At 24.2% G+C, this 21,471-nt stretch overlaps 1 protein-coding gene across 1 annotated transcript; it reads right to left on the reverse strand.

The window, feature by feature from the left end:
• Positions 1–6,327: 6,327 nt before the first annotated feature.
• LOC135141079 (uncharacterized) lies at positions 6,328–20,840 on the reverse strand. The gene is made up of 16 exons (XM_064071930.1): positions 20,828–20,840; positions 20,133–20,222; positions 19,900–19,952; positions 19,765–19,837; positions 19,667–19,712; positions 19,547–19,610; positions 19,278–19,357; positions 16,318–16,456; positions 15,857–15,953; positions 15,523–15,571; positions 12,789–12,864; positions 12,081–12,149; positions 11,215–11,304; positions 10,515–10,556; positions 10,397–10,462; positions 6,328–6,450 (listed from the first exon to the last, which is right to left on the reverse strand). Exons 1-16 carry the CDS (start codon positions 20,838–20,840, stop codon positions 6,328–6,330), a joined length of 1,170 nt encoding a protein of 389 aa, XP_063928000.1.
• Between the last annotated feature and the right edge of the window lie 631 nt (positions 20,841–21,471).

Genomic DNA, 21,471 nt, shown 5'->3' on the forward strand with positions numbered 1-21,471 from the left:
CTATTTCGGTAATTTGAGCGTAGACTAATTAACCTGGGCGATTTAATGATTATGCTTGAAAAACAAGTTTAGTCTTATATTCTAGCATGCAACGGCATGCAACGCGACTAAATATCCATTTTTTTTTAAACTCACCTTTACGGAGCTATAGTATTGTGAGGGAAACTGTTTAAATAAATTGTATTATATTATGAACATCTAAAAACTGACTTTGTAATCCTTTAGACTACTAAGTTATTAAAAAACCTTAGCTTTGACTTGAACTCCCTATAGACGTTTCTATTTTGTATTTCTAGCCCTTTGGAATTAAGTTATCACTTGAAGAGTAACTCTATTCAATAGTAGCTCTATTCATCTAGGCCAATACCAAGCTACGACAATAAAGGTCCCGTGGCGGGAACTAAGCAACTAGTAACGTGAAGCAATCTATTCAAGTTAAAAAATTTGTGCACCTGAATGCTAATATCAGCTTTTTTAAAAGACATTAATTGCTTAGTTTAAATTCTTGTCCTCAGGGAGGATGACGAAGTAGATGCTCATTTTTTTTCATAAAGTATAATAACTGCCTCAAGGACTTAGAAGCAGCGGAAATTATAGAACTTGTACTAACTAGTGTGGTGGAAGAACCGCAAAAAAAGAAGTATCAGGGGAAAATCTCACTATCAGCTTCTCTCTCAAGGGAGAGGGAAAAGGCTGTCAGATTGTATTAGGGCGAGGTTAAATACACAACCGCCAAAGACGAAAAGAGAGGTCGCGTCGGTGAAATTCGAACTCACGACCTCGAGTACGGCGTCAATTCTCTTAGTCACTGAGCTAAGGCGACCATTATTAAAATTTGGTGCTATTAACTATAGTACAACCATCACTTGAACAACTCGAGAAGTTGCAAGGAGATTTAAATACTAAAGAGAAAAAAAAACTAGCCCTTAGAGGTAAATAAATTTGTCGCCTTGAGTTTTTCTTTCACCTCAAATTTTAAGAAATGGCATAAACCATTGAACTTCAAAGTTATTTTAGGCCAACCCTTCGTCTTTTATATTATGCCTATTGGCTTATACCTACCTCGAGACATCTTGTTAAAAGATACATAAACTCGTTCGGTAGTTTTAATTAATGTTTTGAAGTATATTATACAAGGTTACAACAATTTTATATATATTACCTGCTGTTGTACTTTGTGAATTACAAAGATGCCTTTCTGTTTGTAAAACTTTATTAACCGAGGTCGGAGATTTAAGGATAAAAAAGTTATGTTAATTAATAATTACGGCAACGTCTAGGTATATCTTGTTAGCCTTTAATTATTGTTAAATATGCAGAAATGTCATTTATGTTCATGGCGAAACCTTTAGAGCACTTGACATCTTAATTATTAAAGCAGACATACGAAGGCATCTTATTAAATTCACTGTAACGCTTATGCAAACACGAAAGGAACACCACTGACCAACGGCGCAAGAAACCTCAATTACATTTGGTGAAGACGAATACACTTATGGAATCGGCAAAAGCTCATGGTACTAAAGATAAGTTTATTTTTGAGTCTAAACAAAAAAGCCTGAATTACTACCGCCGGTTCTCCAATATCTAAAAATTCTTTTTACTCTGTGTAACCTATATCAGATAAATTTGTTATTTTTCGCCTCTAAGATTAAACATAATATTTCTAAAATACGCCTTGAGTTTTCAAGGCTAAGACAACGCCTGCGCGCAAATCGCCTCTTAATCTATTCTTCTACTTAATCATTTTAGTCCTTTATGCTAAGACGACTTCTCGCCATATCGAATATTAACCAATTAGCCCTATCAGCCGAGGTGCCTAGTACACAACCAAAGAAACTAAACCAAGGACTGCCGACGGGAAAAAACGCCTTTTGTATCTGCTATATTATGTAAAAGTAATAATTAATGGTATTAGAACAAATTTCTGGGAAGATAAATAAGTCATTTATTAATTTAATAGAGCTTTCGATATAAAGTAAAAAATCGCATATATTAATTTTGACGTGTCAAAATCAATCATTATACATCTAATCCTTGGGCAACCCTGGCTGCTACAGCCGTGATTTAGAATTGCTTAATCTTATTTACCCTCTGACTAAGCAAGGATGCCGAAAAAAAAGCCACGTTGCGCCATTAACGAAAACGAATGCACTTTATTATCATTGCTATACAGTATACATATTGAAAGAAGTAGTACTAATATAAAATTACAATAATGAATGTTTTTATTATAAAATTTTATTACCAATTGACAATTAATCGAAAAGACCTAGGTATACTTAGTATATGACGAAGCAGCAAAAATCATACCAATTTTAACTGCATTTTTTTGTATAGAAATTAATAAATAAACAAGGAATTGTACTCCTATTAAATTTTTACTGTTACTGTTGTTGCTGACAGTTATATATTTATTAATGACCTATTACGGGAATGTCTTATACCTGTTTGCTTTCCCTGTAGAGAAATATTTGTTCAACTAAAATTAAAATAAAATAAGAGAAAACAAATTAACTAAAGAAAACTAATAGTCTACAGAGTTATTGTATTTCTATAGTATACTATACCAACACAAAAACAAAAAAAAGTTAACGCTGAAAACCTGCTAATGATGACTCTACTACCACGTTCCACGTCAAGAAAGCGGTATTTTTTAAGGAGTTAATATTTTTTCAATACCACACAATAGTACACAGTAGAAAAAGCAGTATTGAGGCTATTCGCATAAGATTAAATAAATCTTTTTTTTTTAAAATTAACTTAAGGTAAAAGGCTTTTTGTCCTAGCTGCTCTTAGTACAGGAAAGGCTTTGTGCTCCTCTACTATAAACTTTCTTTTTAAGTGTACCAGGCTAAAAGTCATAGACGGATTTGAGGCTCAGGGTTTTTAGTGACTTTATCTCCCAACTTTTTAAATAAAAATATCATTAAAATTAAGTAAATCAAAAAGTTAAAAAGATATATATGCGAAGCTTTAACTTAATTTAAATAGTTTAATGACTAAAAGAATGACTGAAGTTGAAGACACTTTACTTATAAGTTCAGAAGGTCAAAAATTTTATTTTTAAATTTATGTCCAGGTTAACAAATGTACTTTCACAATCTACTATAACAGGTCTTATAAAGTACAACTTATCTAAAGATTTGTCATCTACCTCATCCGATTCGGAAATTAGTTACGAAGAACTAAATATCCTTAGTGAGCAAAGTATAAAGTTTCTATAAGATTTTAAATAGATAAAACCTTTGTTTCCCAAGGGCGTCAAAGAAAACAGAGACTTAAAGAATGTAGAAAATTAAAAAAAGCTAAAAAAGAGAAAGCTAGGTCTCGTAGTACAAATAACACTTCTCAACACTTAAGTCGGGTAATTTACATTAAATTAGAAAGTAGTCAAAACACGTAAAATGTTTAATACCAAAATAATCTGTAGATAAAAATTCCAAACACATTTGGAGTATTTAATAAAGGTAAACACTCTGGAGTCTTCAGTCGTAAAAAGCAAAGTACAAAATGCAAGCGAGAGAAGTATCTTTTAATTTGAAGTAGTCCTCTTTACAGGTTTCGAAAGTTTTGCATTTGAGGAAACTGACTTTTTTAAGGCAAAAGAAGAACAGGGTAGTTTTTTACAGCAAACACTGCAGATAAAACTTTATTTAGTATACTGAGACGTTGCAGCTCTTACAAATAGTGCAGAAAAAGTCTTTACGAAAAGTATGGAAGCTAAGAAAACTGAGTCTAAGGAACCTCTAACAGATAAAACAATGATAAATCTACCCGTTAAACAAACGGGGGAAATACATCAAAGTAATTTTTTTTAAAAAAAAACGTAAGTATTCTTACTTAAAGTAATAATTAGGAAATCTACCAGAAGAAAAAGAAGGTAAAACACGCGACATCTTTTATAGAAAGAATTGTAAATAAAATTTAAAAAGATATAGCTGGTGGAGCTGTGGTAAGTCTGACAATACGCATAAACTTTTAAAATAAAAAAGTGTAACAGTTAAGCAAGTTGGACGTGCTTCAACTGTTAAGGAACAATTTTAACCCTGTTGGTGGTTAAGAACTTTTCTCGCTTCGTTAGAAAGCTTATTAATTACATCTTTGTGTCTTTCAACATACTAAACCAAAGAGGACGAGCCACCATATATTTTTTACTTTGAGCAAAAATTGCAAGAAATTAGAGAGCTCATAAACCGAGTTCAAGTAAACAAACCTCGTAATGAAAATTTAATTCTAATATTCATACTTGCATAGATTAGGGAAGACCACCTTGAAAGCCACAACTCTTCTATATGTGTACTTATTAATATCTTTAACTTAGATACATAATTATAATAAATACCTATATAAATAGGAAAAGCGTAGTACACCAATAATATTGGAGAAAACACACTCAAAGAAATACGTATATTCTTAATACCACAAAACTATTATTATTAACTGGATTTTAATTATTAGTTATTTGACAATTCCCTTGGTAATTCCAAGATGTGTTTTAACAATCATTCACTTACAAAAGTCCATCCTTGTAAGCGTTCACTTTCGAATAACTCAATCCTTCGCACGCCAAAGTTTCTAGACAAGCCAGTCAGACATGTTTTCCTACCCCGCCGTCTTTTCTAAAAGTTGCACCTTCCATGATAAGCGTTCCTAGACAGTTATTACACTTACAACATCCTTTTAAAAAAGTTTATAATTAATAAAAAAAAACTTTGCTTACCAATTTCTTTAAATAAAAAGTTGCCTTTATAATAACTTCTATACATTACTTAATATTTTATACTTTTCTCTTCTCTGATGCTAACAAGAAAATAACTACAAAATTAAAATTTAAAAAAAAATTAATTAATGAAAAAAAGCATTTTAATTCTTGGAAAACTAATTTTTATAGAAAAGGGATTTGATTACTCGCGATACCAATTTTGATTAGTTCTTCGAGTCCATTTTGTGTATATACCACTAAACTTTTACAATAAATTAAGCCCTTCAAGCTTTATTTCTATTTGCTTAAATTTTTTTTTATTTTGCAAACTTATTATTTATTAATATATTTAAATTTTACTATTTTATATTCTTTTTTACAAAAATTCTAATAAACATTTTAAAATCCCTTTTTTTTCTCTTCGCTAATTAGTTAACCACTAGGAAAGGTTAAAAGGTGCGATCACCATCCGCCGGCTCCGCGTAGGAGGACTAGTGGCCTCCAGGTTTGAAGTTTCTTGAAAGCTGGTCAGTCAGGTCTAGTCCTCCAGCCAGAAAAAAAACCAGAAGCTCCTAATTAATATTGCAACACGCAATTCTTGTAGTTAAGGGCGGCCGCAGTTAAAAATTCTCAGTCTCACTTCCCTCTTTCTACATTTTTTTCTAATTTTTCCACCCCTTAACCCTTTAAAACTTCTCTTCAACCTACTTTAAGCATGTTTTTTTAGACCACAAGCTTTATAAAGCTACTATATTGCACCTTTTACTTTTGCTGTTCGGATTTTATTTTATCTATAAATCTTGCGGACCTCTGAGGATTAACTTTTTTACAAACCAATTTCATAAGCTGATTTTGAATATCCCTTGTATTAACTGAGCCTGCAGTCATTTCTACATCATCAAAATCGTAAAACTACTTCATCATGCACATTTATTTTAAGTGTATTACTACAACGATGGCGTTTTCCTCTCTTTAATTTCCTATAATTACCAAAGAAAAACCAAATCATCCACTTTTCCTAATAATCTTGGGTAAAACACGTTTAAATATAACTAGAAATTTTCTTCATTAAGATTAAATGGCGTATATAGCTTTTGCTGTCGACAATCTCCTCATTAATAATCATAAAAACCTTCAATATAATACGGAGTTTGTCTTCCAGCCATACTCAAACAATACTATTTTAACAAAACTACTCTTCAAATCTTATTTCTAAGCTGCAGGCAACAATATAAAAAACATTTTCTGCAGAATTCGCAATTATAATTTTTATTGCTAATCTTTGATTAGAATTCAACACCTCAAATGATTTCCTACTCCCTTGAGGCGGGCATCCACACTTGGTGTGGTGGAAACTTATTCCATAATGATGGTCAGCACTGTTAGTTTCAATACGACCTAATATTATTACTGATATAACGGTTACTATTATAATAAAACCACTTAACCAATTCTTATTATGACGCTTATTTAAAATATTACTGCTAATACCAGTACTTTTACCTCTGTTATAACTTACCGGTATTACTGTAACTAGTACTGTATCAGCACTTTTTTATTTTATACCCTGTCCTCTTTTTTTTTAAATTTTGTTCATCACCAAACTTTAAATTAAATCCAAGTTACCGCTGGCACGACTTGGGCCTGCCACTATTGAACCGTCCAAGATTTTCCGGGTTCTTACTCATACTCACCTGCTGAAATCCTCTAAACAACTCTTCAACCTCCTTTAAAGGCCTCCTTGTCTTGAACTTTTTTACAGCTCAGTTTTAACTCATAAAAAAATTACAATAAGTTGTGTTAATTTATATTATATGTTACTACAATTGTGCTGAAATAAGTTATTTTTCTTTTTCGTAGGAGAACGTCCTTAAAGTATTGCTATTGCCGACTCTAATTGAACTAGTTTTGTTCCTTAAATTAAGCTAATTATGATATTTTATTTATTTAAGCCAGGTAGAAAGTAGCAGGTTTAAAGTCAATTGTATATAAGTTTTAAGTTTTATGGCTAACTTGATTTTTAATCCACGTAGTTTCTATCTGATTTAGCACTTCAAAGAAAAGAAAAAGAAATAAAAGGGTGGTAGGTGAAATCAAAGCTGTACATTCTAACAAACATTATGGTTATTGTTATGCCTTGCTCTTTATGCCTTCGGACTCATTAACTAGTTTTGTTTGAAACGACGGTTAGCTCTGTTGATTTGAAACCTAAAGGCTAATTAACCTTGAGGAAGTGAACTCTTCGCGGGCGATTCTTAGCTTTACATATTGTATATAACGGCACAGAATCAACAAGTGCAAAAAATGAACAGGGCCTTCAAATATTTTGTTATTTAAAAATACACTCAGGGAAGATTTCGCCTGCCACAGGACTTTATCAAACATGAAGTTTTTGCCCTTTTTAAAAGCATATTTTTCAACACGACCCGCACGCTTTTCTTTTCGTAGGGTTACGTACTAAAAGTATTACTAATGTTGACTAGAATTGAACTAGTTTAGAGCCTTTCCTATGACTACTACAGATCTTCCTCGGCAGATTACAATGAAATGCCCCGGGGGGCAATGCTAGTATTCAACGCGAAGCTTGCATAACAAAGTGAATAGTTTGTATGTAATCCATTTGTGTGTTTATTATGTTAAAGCAACAGAGTCAACATCACTCTTAAAAGTGGTAAAAACCACCATTAATAAAACTTTTTCAAATATCACCATACCTTAAAAGAATAATCAGCATGAACTACCTGTTTACCCAACCTGATATAACAGATATAAACTAACAAACCCAACGCTGATTAAACACAATATAAATTAATAAACAACTAATCCTAATACACTACTAGTACTTTATCTTGGTACTGATGCACCTAACTTGTTGTATTATGTTAGTAGTGTTTATTAAATTTTTCAAACTAAAGCTTGTTATAAGACAAGGAGCAACAATTGATTCTTTTTGATTTTTAAAAAAATTTACAAAAATACTGAATAACCAGTTGTCTCTTTATTGATAACTTTACACATACAGAGGAATATTAAGGGTAATAGGCAATCATTCGACGCCTTTTTATGTGTATGTATTAAATATTTTATGAGTAACGATAATATTATGGGTTATAATGAATCAACTTGTACTTTTTATAATTTCCTAATAATAATAAAATAGTCGGACTTGTCTAAAGGATAATCTGTGAAGGCCTCCGCGACAGCAACTTACATGTAGAAATAAAGTATTGCATATTTAGTCGTTTTCACTTTTTCATTTTATAGCCACATATTTGCTTTAATAAGGAAGCATATATATAAAAAGTTATTATAAAAAGCCCAAACTAGTTATAGTCGGCTAATGAAAAGAATGAATTAATTTGTCACCATGAAACCCAAAAAAAAGAATTATACTTATACCTTCTACATGCGGCAGCAACGTCTTTGTCTGGTTTTTTAATGCCAATGATTGTAATAATATACGTCACCACGAAACCTATATGGTTTGCAGCTATTACATAATATTTACTAATGAAAATTATATAAGCTTAACAGTATCTTTTTGTCTATAGCCAACCAAGTAAAATAACAACCTGCTTTAGTCTTAACAAATACTTTGCTCTCATACTTCAAAATATTAATCTCAGCTATGAAATAACACCAGTTTTTTTATTTAAAGCGTCAGAAATGCATAAACTTTACACTTCTTAATAGTCTGTTAGTTTACATAGAGTTCAGTCTTTAGTATTTACAACTGAATGTGTGTGATAAAGAAGAACGAAAACGAAAGTAAAATCTCTATAGATTACGTTAAGCTGGCATGGTTACAAACTTATACTCTATACATAAATATGGAAAATTTTCAGAAGTTAAGAGCTACAATTAACTCCTAACACATACAAAAATAATGTTTATCATAAGTTTACAGTATAGAAAAGCTTGGATAATAAGTATATGCACTATATCGATGTACTGAGTTGATCGATAATAATCCTTACTGTATTAAAAGCTGGAGAAATAAAGAGAGGTATAGTTTACATATTATCAGGTAACTGTTATTTTAAAAAATAAATCTTTTTAAATATTAGGACAAAATATTAACTTTTAGTCATCTAGACTTCTAAGTTGGCTAACTAACTTTAACTTTAATGCCCTTGGGACGTTTAGATTTAATAATATTTTTATTTACTTAACCAACGTCAACCTACGACAGAAAAGGCTTTGGATTCTGAGGAGCACAAAGTTAGAAAAAAACAAGCCACTTATTTTTTGTTAATGATTTTTATTTTATATTTATTGTTTTGACATAAACAATCGTTACCTGCTCTAACTCAAACTGCTTAACCTACAATTCCTATCAGAGGTTGATAACAAAGTTTCTTACATTAAAGGCCTTTTAGGCCAGCATATCATATAACACAAAAGCAGCGATTTCTTTATTTCTTAAGCGTTTATCATAATTTATTTCTTATTTTTTCTGTGTATAAATAATTATATAAGTTGGTAGATTTACTAAGCCGTTACAGTACTCGACTTTCCTATACTAACTTTAAAAAATATATTCTAAGTTGTTAGTATTTTGGAAAATGTGCAAAACAGAAATTTAATGTACTTGTTATTAAATTGTTAAAATGTTATTGATATATTGTAAATATTTTATAACTGCATTCGAGAGTTTTGCACAAATCTGAGTGCACCAGCAAGTCGAGAAATAGGGGGCCCATGCGACACATGTTTAGCTCATAGTAGCCCCAGCTTTATAAAAAAAAAGAAACCTTTTTTTGCATAAATAAGGCCTTAAGGCGGGGTTATATTTATTTCTTTTTTTTAATATGATTTTTTTAATACGGAGCTTATTACACAGCCTGAAGTCAATAATAACGGCAAGGTATTACTTTACCGACTGCATCTAGCGCGAGAGGTCGTGATAGCGTACTGCCTTAATATTATTTATCTCTCTTTTGAAGTTGAGCATCTTGTCGCAGTTGGTATGGTTAACCGTATTTTTTTAACTCGGAAAACTTGTTTTGAGTATATAGAATTAGAGCTGGACATACTTAATGGCATGCCTTATAAATATATGTATATATATACTTTACGAAGTCTAGAGCTATTTAATAAACACCAAAAAACAGTAGTACAATTTCTCGCAAATTCTTGTAAGGAGATTATTATTAAATTAACTTTTGTTTATCACTTTTAATATTTTAAGCTTTCCTAATGTGCAAATAAAATTCGTACAAATATAACTTTACTTCAAGAGGCGGCATGAATTAAAAATTAAGATAAGTAACGAAAGGGGAGCCTTATTGGATCGTAAAAATCCAGAAAGTGAAGGGAAATTGATTTTTTTTTAAATATTGGAGTTATATGTCCCTAAGGGAAAATTTACATCTTTTTTTTTTGTACAGGCAACAAAGAAATTAAGAAGATTTATAGTTGTGTATGTGCATATTTATTGGACTAAGCCCCTAATAATATGAGCTTTGCAGTGATAAGCGTCCCTCTTCTACAAGTTATCAAAAGAACTAAAGTTGGGCGTCTATAAAAATTTTTAATGCAGTTATTGAACTTCTTAAAACTTAAAAAAAAAAGCCAAAATAAGTACATGATTTTTCTTGTAACAAAAATATCATAAAACACTGATTGTGGTATAAATGACTTGCCATCTTGAGGTCCGCTTACCGATCCACGTAGGGCTCCATACTATACCATAGGAATATGTAGTGGGCACGTGATAAAATTAACATTCCACGTGGTTCTATCACCCACATGGTGCTATACATTTTTATATTTTATTAAAAGATTGAATCCAAGAATCAAGAAGAACTTCAGAAACTGTGATTCGATGTTGAGGTTCCAAACGGAGCAACTAAGATTTATACACAATTAAAATATTAATACATAAGAAGTAAAAAAAGTAGATGCAAGTTTTTTCTTAAAAAACTGAAAAATAATAAATTTTTTTTGCTAACATGTGTAATAAATTCCAACATATAACAATTGGTAGAACTTTAAAAGTAAAATAAAGTAAGAGTAAATATAAAAATTTTATAATATAAAAAAAACATAAAATTTTCATAACATAGAATTTTTTTAATAATTTAAATATAAAATAGCAACGCTGATGCGCCTCAACCAAAATCAGCCAAGAGATGAAAAGCAACGTAATATAGCCGCTTATAAATGAAGGCAAGACGCACATGACATATTTAAGTGCCCGTTATAAGGTAACTTAACAGGTCCAAATAATAATAAATACGCGCCGAGTAAGAATTTTTAGTATATTCATAAATTTTTCTTAAAAATTAATATTTTTATTTTTTTTTATAAACCTTTTTTATTATTATTTTAAAGTATAGTAAATAATTATTCGATTCAGTAGTTATAATAAGTTTACTATATGAATAAAAATTATATTACTGTCAAAAATAATACAAATGATAAACAAAATAATAAGAAGGAAAATGTTATCTAAAAAAATTTTTTTATAACAAAAAAAAGTTAAAAAAATAATAACAAAAAATTACTTTTCTCATAAAGTTAACAGCTAAAGAAGAAAGTTCAGGCGGATAAATTACATCAGCGGAAGCTATTCTTTTACACGTACTTTCGGGATCCTATTATAATAATAATAAATGGAAATAATAATAGTATATATGCTCTTAAAATAATAGTATTAATCATAAATAAAGATAATAATAGTGAATATCTTTTATAAATATACAAAAAAAGCTATGCATTAACATAATAAAAAAAGTTATACTTCTTAAGAGAATATTATAGAAATCATTATAGTAAATACTTTTTATAAAAAAAACTTTTATTATTAATAATAATAAAAACGTGACTTTATCTAAAAAAAATATAATAAAAATAGTAAATAGTGTTCGAAAACTTTTATATTATAAACAGTAAAATGGTATAATATAGGAAAGTTGAAGTACTAAAAAGCACTGCAAAACTCACATACGCAAATGTGCACTACTCTCATTATAATTAGAGATTGATAATAAAAAGAAAATTTTGCATAACAAAAATAGTGAAAATAAAATACATATAATAAATATTTTAATAAAATAAAAAGTAAAGAAAGCATTGATTAGATATATGATTAATATAATAGTAAATATTTTTATATAAATAAAAAATAAAAAACACTATGCATTAACATATATAATAAAGTAAAACTAATAATAGTAAATTTTTTTATTATATAAAAAATAATAATAAAAACTTCATTAACATAAATAATAAATAGTGATTTTCTTAATAAAAAATAAATATATTAATAGTAAATAGTTTTAAAAAAAAAGCATTAACAAACAATAAAAAGTAAAATTTTATAATAATTATTTTTTATAATTCTACAAAATATATAATAACAACACGATACTTTTGCTATGAACGGGGGGATTCCGGTAAGAAATTCATAACACAAAATTCCCAACGACCACACATCCACCTTTTAAAAAAGTTAACATAATAATATAATAATAAAAAATATAATAAAGGTAGTTTTATAATAATAATAATAGTACTAACAATAATAATAAGCAAAGAAGTAATAATAGCAGTAGTTACATAATAATAGAAGGAAAAATTTAATTAAAGTAACTTTACTATAATAATAACAAGCAAAAAAAAAGTAATAATAGCAATGATACAATAATAAGCAAAAAGTAAATATTAACGATTATACAATAAAAATATTAAGCAAAATAAAAAAATAATTGCAATTGTATAATGATAATAATATAAGCAAAAGTATTAATACTTTTGCTTATATTATTATCATTATTATTACCAATTATTATATTTCCTTGCAATTACTATTTTTAACTTTTTTATGTATTACTGAAATTCATTGTTATAAATTTTATTAATAAATATTATTAGTATTATATATAATTATTAAAGTAGTTTCTATATTGTTTATAAAGATTAATTATTACTACTCAGACATTTTCGAAAAGGATCACTTTAATTATAATAATTATTTATATTAATAATAAATATTAATTTATATTATTTATAAATTTATATATATTATTAAGCATTTATAATAACAACTTTTTATTGATATTATTATATTTTATTTTACTTTATAATCATATTCTTTCCCTTCGACCATTTCTGGGCTTAAATAATCTAAAGTACCACAAAGGGTTTTCCTTCGACTATTACTTTTAATAAAAAAAATATGTATATTTGTAAGAGGTAAAAAAAAATAGTAAAACAAAATTATTATAAATATTTATTATAAAATAAAAATAATATTAAAAATTAACAAAAAATAAATTTTTAAAAAAATTATGAAGTAAAAATAATGTTTTGAATGTTTAATTTATAATAAGTATCTGTTTTTTAAAGATATATAATATTTTAATTATTCAAAATATAATAGATAATAAAAAAAGGTTTTTATACAGAAAAAAATTAAAAAAATAATCTAAAAAATTTACAATATTTTTATTATAAATAAAATATAATGAAAAACACTACTTTCTGGTGACACGTGTAAAATAATAAATAAAATAAAGAATGATAATTTTAATGATATAAATTTTTTAGTATAAATATAATATAATAAAAATAATTAAAAATAAAATTAACTAAAAAATCGAATTTTCCAAAAGAGTACTTTTACTTTTATATAAAAAGTTCAAAACATTAAATAATTTCATTATTATATATAAATTTTTTCTATTATATAAAAAATAAAATATAATAAAAAACTTCTTAAGTAAAAAGATATTAAAATATTTTAGAAAATGAGAAACTTACAATCAAATATAAATTTGTTTTAAGCAAAAATTTAAGAAAAATATAATTAGAAAAATTATACAATAAAAAATTTGTAATAAAGAGAATATAATAAATATATAAAGAAAATGATAAAAACTTTTATAATTTATTTAATAATAATAAGTATTATTAAATATAAAAAAGTTTATTATAAGAAAAATTATAAATAAATATTAGAATATAAATTCTTTTTTTTTAACGTAAAAAAAAATGAATTTAAGAAATTTGTAAAAAAGTTTATTTCTACATTTCAATAATAATAGAAAGTAAGTAAAGAAAAAAATATTTTAGTAATTAAAAATAATATGTAATAATAATAAATACTTATAAATGGATCGCTAATTATTAAGTAATAGTAAAATTCATATATAAAAATATACATATAAAAATTTTATACTAGAAAAGTAAAAAAGTTTTATATATAAAAATATTGCTAAACGTAAAATAGTATAAAAAAAAAGTATTTTCTTTGAAAAAAATATACTAATGATTTTTTATTAGAAATCGAAAACATTCAATAAATTTTCGAAAAATAAATAAAATAGTTTAGTGAATATATTAAAAAGTATAAGAAAGCAATAATATAAACGTACACAACATGTATTAGAAAAGTAAAAACTTAATAAAGAAAAAAGTAATTTTTTTAATAATAAAATTTATATATATAAATTATGTAATAATAATAATTGATAAGCAAAACAATTAAAAAAATTTGGAGTTCACTATAATTAGTACAAATAAATAGCACTAAAACTACAGAAAGTTATAAATATGATAATAATAATAATAATAGTAAGAAGAGTAACGCGTTGGATGAAAATAAAGGAGACTAATTTATTGAAAAATACAAGAGCATTAATAATATTATCACAGTTACTGAATTATAATATGAATAAGTATAAATAATAAATGGTGTATTATAAAAATATTAAAATTTCACTAAATTTATAACCGGCAGTCCTGAAAGCGGATTGGTTAAAAAAATAGTAATAATAATGAGTTTTTATATATCTATTAACTTTAAATAGACATTAATAAGAAAAGTTGTGAAACAAAAAAAAAAATTCAAATTCACTAAAATTTCTAGCGTATTGTTTTAAAGTAAATAAGATTGGAAAATGAAAAAATATTTTATCATAATAAAAAAAAAAGTTATAAATAAATTTACGATAAATATAAACTCATAAAATTTTATTATTCCTGGCACCCCCAAAAATTTATCACCAAAGCTCTTTAAAGTAATAATAAGAATAAATACTAAAAACAATTACAAAAATGTATAAAAATATCACCAAAAAACTCTAAAGTAAAATAATAAGAGTAAATAATATACTGCAATATATAATAATATATAGTAAATATTAATAGTAATAGTAATGAACAATTTAAAAAAAATATATAAAAATATATATAAAAAGAAATAAATAAAGAATTTAGACTAAAAAAAGTTTTTAAAAAACGAAGAATATTTTGTGTTCAATATAAGGTGGCCTGTACTTACTTTTATGATCCTTAACAAATGCATAAAGTTTAGAGAAAAGGAAGTAAAAATAAGTGTAAATATTATAAATATATAATGCAAAATTTGCTTTTTGGTATTAAATATTATATATAATAATTATTATTATAAGAATAATTATTAATAATAAAATAGATAATAAGTAATAAAAACCTTAAGGAAAAAAAAAAGTAAATATAAAACCTTTCAGTATATATTGATTATATAAAATATTTACATAAAAATTATTATTATAAAAAATAATTATTATAGATGAAAAAACTAAGTAATAAGTAACTAAGAACTTTTAAGGAAAAGGAAGTAAAGTATAATATAAAAGTGTAAAACTTTTATTTATATACTGATTTATATAAAATATTACATGGAAAAATTATTATTATAAAAATTAATTATTAAAAAAAATAAATTATATATGAAAATTATTATTAATTAAAAATGAAAATTAAATATTCTATAAAAATTATTATTACAAGGAGTAATTATTAATAATAATCAAAAGTAAACGAATTACTTTCCAAAAGCATGAACAGACCAGCCAAAATCTGATATTTTCACAACTCCTAAAAATTATAAAAAAATATTTTAAGAAAAAGAAGTAAAAAAGTTTTAATAATAAGTAAAAGATCAGTTGTTTATATAAAAATAATGAGTATTAAAAAAAAAATTAAATAAAATAATACTAAAATAATTATATATAAATATTTTGCTAAAAAGAAAAAATAAAGTTTTAATAGCAATAAACTATAAATATCGGTTTTATTGGAATGGTAACAATATTTAGTAAATAATATTATAATATAGAAACGACTAATAATAATAGTAAAATATTAAATAGTAATAAACACCGTTGTCATCTAAAAGTAGATTTTCCGGCTTCAAGTCTCGATGAATCACGGACCGCACGTGGCAATAGTCCAATGCTGAGGCGATTTGCTTGATATACTGGAAAAAAAATTTAAAATTGCTACGATACGCGCAAATATTTTAATAAAAGTAAATCAAAAAATTTAGAGTATATAATTATTATTATTACTTATATAGAAATTGAAGTAATGAGAAGGGTAATAGTAATAATAATAGTAAATAATAATAATGCTAATACTAATACTAATACTAATACTAATAATACTAATAATAATAATAATAATAATAATAATAATAATAATAATAATAATAATAATAATAATAATAATAATAATAATAATAATAATAATAATAATAATAATAATAATAATAATAATAATAATAATAATAATAATAATAATAATAATAATAATAATAATAATAATAATAATAATGAAAGTGCCTGAGCGGCGTGACTTTCTTCAAACTTCCCCAACTTTGTAAGTCGGTCATATAAATTTCCTCCTTTTGCGTACTCCAGTATTAAATAAATGCGGTCTTTATCGTGAAAATAGCCGTAAAGCCGTATAATATTCGGATGACTACAAGAAAAAGTTTTATAATAAAGACTTTTTTATATATAAATATTTTATGAAACTATAAATATTTATAGTATAAAAAAATAAAATTAATAAAAATAATTTCATAGTAACAAGAAAGTTTAAATAATATCATATTCTACATGTAAATCGTATTATAAATTTTATGAATTTTGAAAAATAGCTTTTCATATATAAACACTATAAATATATATATTATATATAATAAAATTTAAGAAAAATAACTTTATAGTTACAAAAAGGGTTTAAAAAATCATAATTTATATGTAAATCGCATTAAAAAGTTTTTTTAAATTCCAAAGAGTTATAAGTAAAAGGAAAAATCGATAACTTTTGAAAACTTTCGTTATATATAAATATTTATAAAAAATTAATATAAATTTATAGTAACAAAAAAGTTTGTAAATAATATCATGGTAAATATATCAAAAAATTATAAAAGTTTTCCATAACTTTAAAATAATTATAAGTAAATAAAAAAATTCAAAGCTTTTAATTAAATTTTGTTTTTAAAAATATAATAATAAATTATCTTTATTAAATTTATTATTACTATTATTATATTCAAAGAGTATAAGAAAAAAATTTTAAATAAGTAATAATAAAAGTTTAGAGCAATTATCAATATTTATTATAAAAAGTGTGTAAGAAAAAATATAACAAAAAATAAAAAAGTAAAAAAGTTACTTTCTAACAAATTAATAAAATTATTATTAAAAAGTTTATTATAAAAAAAAACGTTAAATTATTTTATTATTTTTGTAAGTCTTTCTTTAGTTCTTCTAGAAAACTTTAAAATAGTTTAATAAAAAATTTTATAAATCATCATACTTAAAATTTTTATTATTAAAATGTTATTTAATTTATTATATTAATAAAAAGGTAATAAAAATACTATTGAATAAATAATATTATAAATTTTACTTTTAAAAAAATAAAAATATTCAATAAAAAATTCTAAGAAAAATTATGTAAACAACAAAAAGAAAGTCAATGCTTGTAAAAAGCAAAACATTACATTATCAATAATTAATACTTATCAAAAAACTTATAAAAAGCAATATTATAAATTTTTTTTAACAAGTTATAATAAATAAAGTAAAATGGTTTTGATAACCATAAAACAAACAGTCTTATATTCATATAAATTTGCTAAGTTTTTTTATAAGAATTATTCATAAAACTTTTTGACATAAATTATTAATAAATTAGAAAGTAAAATTTATAAAGGTAATAAGCAAGATAATATTATTAATATAAACTATTAATTGTACTAGTGGAAACTTTTTTGAATATTATTATTATTAATTATTATTATATTTTTAGTATATCCCTGCCTATATAAGTTTCAATGATGAGTAGAATCAGCCACTCATTTTAATAATTTTTTAAATCAACCAATCATATTAAGTTATTACCAACTTTTATCAACTTTTATATATAAAAAATTTTATAACTGCTTAAAAAATGTAAAGACTTTATCAATGTATTTATAAAGTTTATTAAGTTTAGTATATTTTCAATCGTAATATTTGAATAATAAATAAATATAATAAGTAAAATTTTATTATATATGTTAATATTCATAACTCAAAAATATTTTAAACGATGTATAAAAAACTTTTTAAAAAAAAATAATAAGTACTAAAAAAGCATTCAAAAATTTTGTTATTAAACTTCAAAAATTTCTGATAAAATTTATATTAAATATTTTAAAAAAATTATAAATAATAAAAATATAAAATTTAGAAGAATTTTGAAATTAAAAGGATCTTTCCTTCTATAAAGTTTTAAAGAAATTAGTATATATAGTTACAAAGTTTTAATATTATTATTTTCTTCTTAATAAATATAATTCCTTGAAATGTGCTTTCATTAATAATAATATAAACCAAATTTTTAATATAAAAAAATAATAATTATAATATTAAAAGTAAATAAAAATTTTATATTAAATATTCTCTTTTTTTTTTTAAATTTAAATATAAAAATTCAATAATAAAAGCGCTAAAAAAATAGCTTTTAGTAAATATAAAAAAAAAAGTTGTTTTATAAAAAATTATTACTATAAATATAGTAAAATTTATAAATAAATTATAATTATAATAATTTAATTAAAAATTATTTATTAAACTTTTCTTAAAAAATAAAAGAAATAATAAATATAATATAAATAAATAAAAAATATTGTTAATAATAAGTAATTTAAAATAAATGAAAGAAATAATTAATAATAAACACAAATAAATATAATTTTTGAATTAAAAATCATAAAAAATAAAAAAGAAATGAAAAATATATTGAAAAAATAAACTTAATTATAGCTTTGCTTTAATAAATACAAAACTTTTATTCAATTTTTCCTGTAATTATATAGTTTCATATTTATTATACTATAAAACTATTATATAGTATTAATAAAAGTAAATAAATAAAGTTATATTTTTATTTAAAATAACGTTAAAAAAAGTTTTCCCTAAAAATAATATTAATTTTAGAATCATTTACATTAACAAAAAATAATATGGTTGTCTATAAAATTTTTATAATATTAATCTTTTTTAAAGTTTCTGCAATTGTAAAATAGAAAATTTAAAATGTTAAGTTTAAAATAATCAATAGAAGCCTAAAGAAACTTTATTATGATAACTGTTAACTCGACTATAATTAAAATAATTGTAAATCTAGAGAGCTTCATCATTGGATTGTTATGAATAAAATTTTATAAACTAAATTATTATGACTAAAAAATTTATAAAAATTTGTATATTATGCTAATGTGCAAAAAAAAAAATAAAAAAACCACAAATGGGCTTGTATTTCAATTTCGCGTTTAACTTGGTAACGAACACAATCACTTTCAAGTTGAGATTTAAAAATTATCTTTAATATAAATAAACATGTTGTAATTATGAGTAAAAATTATAAAAAAATTTAAAATTAAAAAAAAAATTTTTTTCCTTTTTTAATTTCAATAGTTATTTTATAGTTTATCAAAAAAAATACATTAATAAATAAAATTAATAATTCAAAGAAAATTAATTTGAGTACAAAGAAATATTAATAAAGAACCTTTAAAGCAATGAGGTATCCTCTATCTTTTTCTCGAGCAAGATAAACATTACCAAACTTCCCTCTATACGTAATAAGTTTTCATATACTATAAATTTTTTTAAAAAAATTATATTTTACTTTCCGAGCGTCCTTCCTATTTCAAAATCACTAAGCTTCCATCTTTCTAATAAAGTAAAAAGTTTATATACCAAATTTTATTTACTTTTATATGTTACCTTTATGTTCAGTTGCTTTACTTGCAGGTAAATTTTGATGGATGCTAGCCGATTGAGTATTTTTTAAAGTGGTCTAATAGTAAATATATGTTTAGAAGTAAATAGAATAAAATTTAAAAAAGAAAATTAATTTACTAAAGATGCTGCTTTGGAAATATTCAGAGAATGGTTTAATATAAGTTTAGAGTCTAAAAGTGTAATAAAAAGAATTAAATTTGATTATTATATTAAGGACTAAATTATATTTATTGTCGGTATTTTAAAAAAATAAAATCTTATATAAAACTTAAAAAATTTATAGTTAGTCACAAAAATTGTGTAAAAATCAGAGATTTTATTTATTAAGTTAAAGAAAATAAAATTTTTACTCGCTAAAAACTTTTTATTTGCTACAATTTCTGAAGAAAGCTCTGAATTCGCTGTGTCACAGGGCCTTGTTTCATTAGAAGAAGTTTTAGCTAAAAATAGAAAATTATCTTCTTTACTTGAACTCAACCGAGTGTCATTTTGTATAGAGCGTGAAAACGGTTTGGATAACTGTAATGATTCTGAAATACGAAGATGCCTTAATTCAGAAAGAGTGCTAGCTGTAAACTGTCCTGTACTTTCAGTTTTCCGTTTACAAAAGTTTTTAGTTGGCACCTTTTTTGGGTCTTTTAATACAACTAACTTTTTTGCTTTCAAAATAGAACTATTTGTAGAAATTAAAGAATTATTGATATTATGAACGGCTTGAGGAAAATTGGAATTTATATGTTTATAATCAACTAAAGAGTGTTCCTTTACTTGTTGAGAATTAGCTTTCGAAGAAAGTGAAGATATAGAGGACATTTTACATTAACTAAAAACAAGTAAAACTAAAACTAAAACTTAATTTATTATAACAAGAAAACTTAGTACACTCAATCCACTAAAATTATGGAAAACGAGGGCGAAAAAGAGTTATAAGTGGTTGAACGACTTAAAAACGCGTGCATTCGTTATACTGTTTTGTGAAGGTTTTCATCGGGGTTTAAAATTTAGTTCACATCTTCTGGCAGTGTCCTCAATTAGATAAATTTACACTCCCCTAGCATTATTTTAGAAGCGTTTCTAAGTAATTGATGAATAAAAAGAGTATGTTAAAATAAGAGATAAAAAAAAATTAAAGTTTAAACATAAGATCTTTTGTGTTAAAACTGTTTAAATGTCAATAATTTTTAAGTTAATGAAGAGTGCTAGCTTTAATATTTTTTAAACTAAAGGTTTACCTACTTTATATTAAAACTTTTTTTATAGTTCAATAATGAGAACTCTTTTCCCCTTTTACGTTCACCTCTATTTAGTTCATATATATCATTGCGTATATTTTTAGGTAGGCATATTTTAAATTTTTCTTCATCTCTTCACAAACTTATAGTTTTTGAGAATATACGGATAATTTTGCAAGCAAATTATTATCTTACATTAAATTGCAAACAAGAACAAATCACTTAGAGAATGTCTCTTTAATATAATCTAGCGGTAAATTTTTTATTAAAGCCTAATGCCGGACTCCCATAAATTTTTAAATAACTTTTAATTCTATTACCAAAGTTTGCCGAAGTCAAAAACCTGGAAAAACTAGAGAGAGACTGTGCAACTTACAAAAAAAGTATTTTTTTTTTACTCATTAGTACAACAAAAATAACTCTATATTAACTATATTCCACTACAAATAATAATAAT

Source organism: Zophobas morio, unplaced genomic scaffold (genome assembly GCF_036711695.1).
Source record: "Zophobas morio isolate AGI-343-1 ecotype UQ-CSIRO unplaced genomic scaffold, CSIRO_AGI_Zmor_V1 ptg000042l, whole genome shotgun sequence".
NCBI lineage: Eukaryota > Metazoa > Arthropoda > Insecta > Coleoptera > Tenebrionidae > Zophobas > Zophobas morio.